Genomic DNA, 9,773 nt, shown 5'->3' on the forward strand with positions numbered 1-9,773 from the left:
GACTGGTGATGGATTGATCATGTTGGTAATCTATATTAAGTATACACTGTATCTTAGTGCTAAAAAAAATCACGAGCCATTTCACCGCGATTAATAGCCTCATCTGGTGACAGAAGGGCTGGCTGATTTTTTGCGCAACGGATCAGCCTGGCTGTCCAGTGCAGAAATGCAGCCAGTATTCTTGGCACCATTCTACGCGGGTATGATTTGTATAGTAATTAGGCTAGCTTTGAGTTTCATTGTAATATTTTCTTTAAAAAAATTTAGTATGTACACATAAAATCATAGCGACATTGACTGACTGACAGGCAGCGCACAGTCTTGTTTTAAATAAATATTTAAAATAAGACGTGTTTTAAACACAGTTCAAAATACTTGTTTTTAAAAGCTATTATACAAGGAAAACGATAATATATTTTTAATATTTATTTAACTTATTGTTCGTAATAAATGTAGAAAGAATATGACATATTTTGTTACCATCTCTTACACTAATATTTATGAGACAGGTTATAACAATATCTATTCCAGAAGCACGCATTCTCTTTGATATGAATATGATAAATGTGTCGTAAAAACGCTGTGTCAGTCAAATAGATGACATGATTTTTATAGTCCACTCTTTAATGATCTTTTATTTATTTTACTTAGGAGTTATCATGCACCTCACTCTTAAATTTTTATATTGCAAAGAACATTTGCGGACTTTTTCGTCGTAACACTCTTGGCAGAGTGGTCGTGGTCATCATGAAGTGAGTTTTTTTGGGGGCAGATGTTATACGCCTCACGAGCATTCGCCACTTCTCCCTGCACGGGGAGTGCACGGACCGCCCACAGCGGACTTAATTTGATCGGTCCATTGTAGGTGACCTTCTTCGCTCTCTAGTACCCTCCACCTTGCCCTGCACTACAAGACACTCAATGGAGTCACTCTCACGCCGGGAGACATGACTTTACGGACTAGGGCATGCAATTTTCTGTTCGTCATTATAACCCATGAGCTCACTATCAGCCGAGTATGGGTTGGGGAGTCTCCTTTCAGAATGAAAAAAGTTTGGCCATAGTCTACCACGCTGGCCAGGTCTTGATTAGCAGACTTCACACACCTTCGATAACATTATTGAGAAGTCTCAGGTATGCATATTACATCCGCACGATATTTTCTTCACTGTTAAAGCAAGTGATATTTAATTGCCTAAAACGCACATAGCTCCTAAAAGTTAAAGATACGCGTGTCCCGGATCGAACACCTGACCTCCCGAATAGGAGGCCGACGACTTACCCCTAGGCAATCATTGATTGTACTCTACAATAACTGATATACTCTACGATACTTGATAATAATTCTTTAAATGTGTTCTAAGAAAGTAACGAGGTCCTAAGAGGCCAAAAACACGCAGCTGACTTTAAAAGTTAAATAGTAAACTTACCTAATATTAAAGAATTGGACCTCTTCTTCAAATATTTTCACAGCGAGGGTCCTATTATCTTAAAGGTTTTGCATAATGTCATGAAGTGCTACCACAGGAATATTTTGTCTAAGGATATTTCGTGGCGACCTTTTTATTCTGAAGGTTTTTTGTAACTCATTTTCTCTATAAAAGTGAAATGCTCAAATGGAGGAAAGTGACTAAATTAGGAAAGGTCCTCTACGTACATTTTCAGACTACGTAAGGTTAACCTAGTAATATGAGACAGGCCTTCTGAATAAAGGTTATGAATGTAAATTAAACTAATCTTATAAATTTATGCGAAAGTCTGCCTGTCTGCTAGCTTTTCGCGGCCAATCGGTTTAACCGTTTTTGACGTTTGGTAGAGTAGTACAGAGTTAGCCTGCATACCAGCAAAATTAAAGAGTTCCCACGGAATTCAACGTCGACGAAGTCACGAGTAACATCTATTTGGTATAGAGATAGCTTTTTTTTTATTCAGCTTACATAATACAGTCCGGCGTAGGCTACTTTTTATCCCGGAAAATCAAAGAGTTCCTATACGCTATGAACTACGAAGTAGCGGGCATCATCTAGTCCATACTCAAACTTAAACTCAAATTATTTATTTATACAGAATAGATAAAATTTTACGCTTAGGTACTGATGGTCAAAATTTTAATTGGTAAGATGATATTATAGTGGTGATAAGTAATACGAACTTTAAACTAAAGCTACGAGGGTTCCTTATTAATATTATAAATGCGAAAGACGTGTGTCTGTCTGTCTGTCAGCTTGTTCATCTATATGTATCTTTTTGCCTTTGGATTTGAGATATATTTAATTCCCACTAAACTAACTAAATATAATAATTAAGAGTTGATTACTATAAACAAATAGTTAAACAAATAATTACGTAAAGTGTAAAGAACTTTCTCCTTTTGTTTCAGATCCCTAGTGTCCAACATCACGGTAGTTATTATCACATTGTTTAGGAAAAGTGTTAAAAAGTGTAGTTTCAGTGTTTTTCTTGTTATTATAAAAGTAGTGTAGTATTGTGAAGTTACATAGAGTCAGCTTAAAATAACACAAAAAAATTGAATAATATTCAAATAGTTGTGTTTTAAATTAATAATGCAGTTTTGACGCGGGTGCAGCCTTTATTAGCGTGCGTTCATTTCGACGGCACAACGAGAACTACATCAAAACAACGATGGCTTGGCCTGAAGTTGTGCGATGAGGCGGGTGACGAAGAGGAGGGGATGGATGAGCCCAGCGCCGCCAAGCGGCCCTCTGTGCTAACTATAGACAGGGCAGCATTCCTCCTACTCAGGGTTAAGCGAGCTTTTAAGAAGAAAAGGCAGCAGAGAAAAGACAAACAGTGAGTACATTAATTTTGTTAATTAGTTCATAGTTCATATTTACCACTAATAAATCAATCGACAACGCCGAGCAATGTTCGGTCACACTCAGGTACCTTTTACGATCATTATAATATGCTCAGATCAACATAAAGAGTATTTACAAAAATAACCTACTATACAAAAATAAAAAAATATATACATAACATAAAATTGTTTAGATTTCGCAATTAGGTAGGTATATGAACTTACTCCATGGAAGCGAAACAGGAACAAAATTTTATTTTTCAAACCACTTAAATACAAAGATATCAAAGCACCATTTTGATTCAATTTTCGGAAGCTTTGTTTCTCAATATAATGCTTATGGAGCTTTATGGAGATGGGAGACGGTGAAATTCACCTCACGTACAAACTTTACGTAATCCTCATTGTTGGGCTAAATTGACTTGTCTTCGGATGAAATTCCTAGAGCGTAATTCCTTTTTTCGATCCATTGCTTACTTTCTTTGTGGTTAGCGTCGAAATAGAGGAATAATACATGCTATGTGTACTGTATTTTTGTTGTATATTTACAATTCCGCTGTAGTGATGCTGATTGCTTCTTTTATGTGCAACAGTAAGTATGAAAAATATTTTAGTGCACCCATTGCTGTGTGTGCCAAGTACTAACTAATCTATAACTACGTATATTTAAAAATATAAGTCATTAAGCATGTGTAGAGAAAGCTTTTAGCCGTCATAGCTGATAATAAATTAGAGACTTTATATACGAGTAGAACTCAAGAAGGCTTAATTCCTTAAGAGCTTAGATAGGAAGAGAGCTCTACAAATTCATTAGTTATGAATTATGATTATATTTTTGGAGTATAATATAATAATAGCCCGTACATTTAAAGTACAATTAGTTTTTATTAAAAGTAGTTATAATTTAGAATTTGTAACACTAGACAGTTATCTGTTTTAACGGTGAATGAAAACATCGTGAGGAAAGGTTCATGCATGTCAGTTCTTCGTAATGTTCACAAAGGTGCGTGGAGTCTGCCAATCCTCACTTGGCCATCGTAATGGACTCTTCTCATTCTGGGAGGAAACCCGTTCTCAGGTTGTAGGCCGGCGCGGCGAAAGGGTTGAGGTGATGATGTTCTAGAGAACTTCAATAAAACAATAGGTATTACTCGTCATTAATTTTTAATTATTATATGTATTACACTTCATACTGCATTCAGATGTTTGTCAGTAGCTAATTTTGGTACCTCGTCTACTTTTTTAGTCACATACACATTTTTTTCCTGCAAATCCAAATCTTTTTTGACTGAAGAAGGTAGCGGTGGGATGAATTTCTTCGTGTTGAAATCATTTCTAATCTCTTTGTCTCCAACAATTTTTATATTAACTTTATCCTCCTTCTTTTTATTAGCTGTGAGATTTTCGAAGTCCATTGGTAAAATGCCTCGTTTTTTTGGAAAGAAAAAGATCTCAACAGCTTTTGGTTTAGGCGACACAGTTGGCAAAGTAGGTCTTTGTTTCAAGTTGTCGAGTAGAAATGGTAGAAATGAGAGTGAATTCGAATTAGAGGACTGTGGCTTGACGATCATTTGACTTTGTTTAGGACCAAACTCAAATAAAATATCTTCTTGGACGTGTTCATGAGAGTCACAGCATAGTAGAGAAGAAGAGGGCTCTTTGAAAGAGAATAAATCATTGCCAGATAGGATTCTGTTCAGCAAGTCAGTTGGTTGGTTTTGGGATGAATCCTTGAGATATGTTAGGCTAGAGCATGGGCAGGGTTCTTCTATAACCGGTTCTAATTTAGGTGAAAAGAAAGAACTAGATCCGTGACTCCGTAGTTCAGATCTTGATGCCAAATCTGAAAGAAAGGAAATGCAATGAATATTTTAAAAATTGGTAAAACAAAATTGTTGGAAGTCCCCTCGCCAGGTAGACCTGTCAGGCCAGGTCGCCTCGCAAGTCATCAAACGAGTCGCAGGGAGCCGCTGAATTCAGGCGAAACAAGACTGGCGCGTGGAAGAAGGGACAAGAGACCTAAGTCTGACTGACGATGATGATGAAATAAATCTATTTTAATGTAATTAAATCAATGAAGAATATTATATCGTATGCCAAATATGACTGGTGCATACTGTGTTCACAACAAATAAATAAATCTAAATCTAAATATATTCAAAGTTTTAAAACAAATCATTACCTTCTGGATGGGCATTAAAATGAAAAGAAATATCCATTTTCCCAAGATTAACCAAAGAATTGGTGACATAAGGCAAAGTCTTCATACTCAGGCTTTTTTTACCAATATCTCGAGAAATGACTGTATTCAAGCAAACCAATAAAGAGATGTAAATCAACATGACCTTGAAGAACAAACAGCTGTTAATTATAATATAATAATAACACACCATCGTCTAAGTCACTTTATGAACTGTGAAACCATAAAGAATAGATAATGAGACTACATCCATAAATAATTAAAGTGAAAGCCATTAAAATGTGCGGCTGACAAAGTAGATCGACTAATTGTAAAGTTAGACCAGTTTTAATCAATTTAATTGAGTGCTCACTAAAGCTTACAGCTAGATGATTATTATTTAAACGAAGTTTGAATAATTTTTTATACCGGTACTATTAATGTTGGTGAAAAAAAATTCAACGAATTGCTTAACACAACCAGTAAGAATAAAGATTCAATTGAAATTCAGTTCAAATCAAATTCGGACCATTTCGCAATATCGATTTGGGCGTTTATTGGATTTGTGTTTTATGGAGAGACTTGCGTAATGGCAAATTTCCGGCAAATCTAGAATTTATTTTGCCGTAACTTGGAATAAATTCTTTTATGAAATGGCTTTTGTATTTGATTATATTGTATTCTTTTAAATGTTAACTCTTTTAATAGCATTTTTTCCTTTTTTGTTATACAGAATACAATAAATCAAATCTATCTAGTCTTTATTTTTATCTAAAAGATTAAAGTAGAAGTAAATAAATGAAACGCCGCGCCGCACACTATGCCGTAGGCTTAATCTAAATATATAAAAGGAAAGGTGACTGACTGACTAACTGACTGATTGATATATCAACGCACAGCTCAAACTACAGGGCACATCGGGCTGAAATTTTACATGCAGATAGCTAATTATGATGTAGTCACGTGTAGGCATTCGCTAAGAAAGGATTTGAAAATTCAAGCTCTGTTTAGGTAGTATATCTATAACGCTAAGTTCTGGCTAGCGTTCTGCTACACCCTGTATATCGCTGATTGTAACCGTGGACGTCTACTGGTTGACAATAATGATATTGATTTATCTATTTACCTTGTAATTCTCGTGTCAAATTAACTGTATCTGATGTGGAATGATTAATTATCGTGATACATTACAAACTAATCGCGTGATAATTGATGTTGAATCGAAATGCCACGACCATGCATTGGGATCAATTTGTGTTTATATACCAATTAGACTAACGGAGGACAGGTTACAAAAAGCACAAAAGGCGTCAACAAAGGAGCCTCCTAATTGTAGGAGCTATCGCAGATAGTAAAACACGGACCCATAGATCAAGGATTGGTCCAATCCTTTATCTAAGCACTGACCATTGATTATTCTTCAGACTTTGCCTTCTTCTTCTAAAATATAAAAAAGGAAAAGGGGACTGACTGATCTATCAACGCACAGCAACTACAGCACGGATCGGGCTGAAATTCGGCATGCAGATAGCAATTATAACGTAGACATCCATTGACAAAGATTTTTTTTTAAATTGAACCCCGAAAGGGTAAAATAGGAGTTTGTTTGGCTAGTCCACGCGAACGAAGTTTTTCCGCAGATAGATTTCAGTGCGCTCTGTGACTGTGGAGTTTTTGAAGCTCAGTGGTCAAGCTTATTCTAATACATTAGTTTATCTCAAGAATAAAGTTATGTAATTATGTACATATGTTCATACATATACCATACAAAGCCGGGGCGAGTCAGTTAGTATGTAAGTAGATAATAATATGGAATAGTTATTCATGAACTCTAAGTGGTGCTCGGTATTCAGGGTATTGGCTTTACGCATCATATACGTCACGAGCATGGCTTCTGATAGATTATTGCCCTTCGCACGAGATCGTTCAACTTCGTCTGCTCTGTCTGCATGTAAAGCCTGAAACAAACGCAACACGTAACCACAGCGCGGCGTAATGGTAACGTGTCAAACCAAAAAGTTGTTTTACCAGTGGGAGAGAGTTGGTTTCAGCTAAATTGAGCTTCGGACGCCAATTGAAGGGGGTGTGTTTTATTACTGCAAGTTAGGCTTGCGCCTGGTGCCAAATGGAGCGCGCTTGTCTAGAAGAGGCTTATTCACTCTTGCTACAAAGGTTTGTGATTGATGACAAATAGGTTTAATAAAAAGTTATGATGAAGTCTAGGTTGGAGCGTGCTTGTCTAGAAGAGACTTTTTCAGTAAGCATGGTACATATGTGTATCATCATCATCATCAACCAATAGACGTCCACTGCTGGACATAATATGTCTCTTGTAGGGACTTCCACACGCCACGGTCTTGTGCCGCCTGGATCCAGCGGCTCCCTGCGACTCGTCTGATGTCGTCCGTCTACCTAGTGGGGGGTCTTCCAACGCTGCGTCTTCCGGTGCGAGGTCGCCATTCCAGCACCTTGGGACCCCAACGTCTATCGGTTGTAGGTACGAACTATGTGCCCTGCCCATTGCCATATACATATGTGTATTCGTGCCGCACTAAAAAGACCACGTTCAGTGTGGCGTCCAGCCGTGGAGTTTCCGCCGCGTTTTGTTTGAATCAGCCTTTATGCCGATGATGCACTTATCCTCGAAATCTCGTAACAATGTTACGGCTCGTGTTGCAATCAACAACGAATAAGTTTAGAGTAGCACACAACAGAGTTTACGTGTTTGCAATTTTGTTTGTATCACCCGTACGTCCGTGCGTGTTCAGTGTGACGTCCTGCCATGCCGCGTTTTATTTGAATCAGCCTTTAGGCGATGATGCACTTATCCTCGAGAGCTCGTAACAATGTTACGGCTCGTGTTGCAATCAACAACGAATAAATTTAGAGTAGCAGGCATCAATCGCAGAGTTTACGGTTTTGCACGGAAATGCAAAAATTAAGACGTGCATTTCTATTGCGATTCAACATTGCTCCCGCTAAAAGTTCTTGCGGGAAACCTGCATCAATCATTATTATCTCATCTCCTGCATGCAATTATTGAGACCCTGTGCGCGATTGCCGTAGAATGACAGCTAAAATATCACGATCGCAATTACCTCTGATTGGTTGACGCTCGCTTACTATTGGCTACAATGTATTGTTGCAACAAGAATCGCACAAATTCAGCCAATCACAACAATTGAGATTGTAATAATGATTGATGCAGGTGCGCGATTTCCGTAGAATGACAGCTACAATGTCACGATCGCAATTACCTCTGATTGGTTGACGCTCGCTTACTATTGGCTACTATGCATTGTTGCAACAAGAATTGCACAAATTCGGTTCCGGACGGTTCAAACCCCGCCCGTTGCAATATTATCGTACCTACTCCTAGCACAAGCCTGACGCTTAATTGGAGAGGAAAGGCGAATATTAGTCATTTAACATGGCTAATATTCCTTAAAAAAAAATCAGCTAATCGCAACAATTGAGATTGTAATAATGATTGATGCAGGTTTTACAAAATCGACCTACGGGCCCCAGATTGTTCTTGGGCTACAGGCTACAGGTGTAAACCTGGTCTGACAGGTCAAGAAACCTGCAAGTATGTAGCAGTTCTCACTAGGGTTGACACCTGTACTCTAAAACGGAGTATTGTTCTCTTTTTGGGGTAGGTGTACTTTATAATCTACGACACTAATAAAGTACTCAAAAATACTCTATTTACGTGACTTGGCCTGTCACTGGTTAGGAAATTAAATATACAGGTATCCAAGTGTCCACAAATCTCGGGCGTTTGAACGTTCCTGAACATATTAACTAAGTACAAAAAGAACAAAGATGAAGGGCACGAAGATTCATTAAACTAAATTAAAATTGAATTGATCATATATTTTAATTTTAACTGCAAAGAGACAGTAACTATCTTCAAGAAAGACACATATTTGTTACATGTTGCGAAACGTAACAAAAAATATGTCTTTAAAGATAAATGAGTAACTAATAAGTACTTAAGTGACCTGCTCTTTTTTAAGCTGTATGCTTTATTTTGTCTTACCAAAATTAAAAATAAGTAAAGTACTTATTAAAGTACAGACAGACAGACAAAAATTTTAAAAATGTGTGATTCAGTTATGGTACAGTTCAAATAACCATATGAGCTTAATATGAGGTACTTATTTCGTAATTACAGACAGATATACTTAAAAAAAATATTAGTATAGATTCATTTATTATGTACCTACTAGCTGATGTCCTCCACTTCGTCCGCGTGGATTTACATCTTTCAAAATCCCGCGGGAACTCTTTGATTTTCCGGGATAAAAAGTGTTAATCCAGGGTATAATCTATCTCCATCCAAATCCGTTCAGCCGTCTTTGCGTGATTGAGTAACACACATCCAAACATCCACACTTTTACATTTATAATATTATATTAGGATTAGGATGGGAATGAGGAGGTTTCCAGTCAACGTTCGAGAAAGTTTTCATAGATGGCGCTGAAAACTTGCCACCACTAAAGATGAAAAATAATACCTATATCTATATCATCTATGCTTTAAAATTTTAAATTATTATAGTTCACAGATTTTGTGGGGAACAAACGTAAGGTAAATTGCAGTGCACTCTTACTCTTCATCTATGTCATTGATTGACACGACCTAAACATTAAAGCATAGATCATATAGATATAGGTATTATTTTTCATCTTTAGTGGTTGTAAAATTCAGCGCCATCTATGATTTTTTTTCAAACGTTGCCTGGAAACCTCCTCATTCATCCCAAAAATAGG

General features: G+C 37.0%; 1 protein-coding gene across 2 annotated transcripts in view; it reads left to right on the forward strand.

Moving 5' to 3' along the window:
- The window catches only part of wake (wide awake), a 206,339-nt gene that overhangs the window by 58,571 nt on the left and 137,995 nt on the right, over window positions 1-9,773 (forward strand). For both annotated transcript variants that reach the window (XM_069502511.1, XM_069502514.1), the window contains exon 2: window positions 2,381-2,811. In XM_069502511.1, coding sequence (XP_069358612.1) covers window positions 2,693-2,811 — 119 coding nt within the window. In that variant the 5' untranslated portion in view covers window positions 2,381-2,692. The remainder of the gene's footprint in view (window positions 1-2,380; window positions 2,812-9,773) is intronic.

Source organism: Maniola hyperantus, chromosome 13 (assembly GCF_902806685.2).
Source record: "Maniola hyperantus chromosome 13, iAphHyp1.2, whole genome shotgun sequence".
Taxonomy (NCBI): domain Eukaryota; kingdom Metazoa; phylum Arthropoda; class Insecta; order Lepidoptera; family Nymphalidae; genus Maniola; species Maniola hyperantus.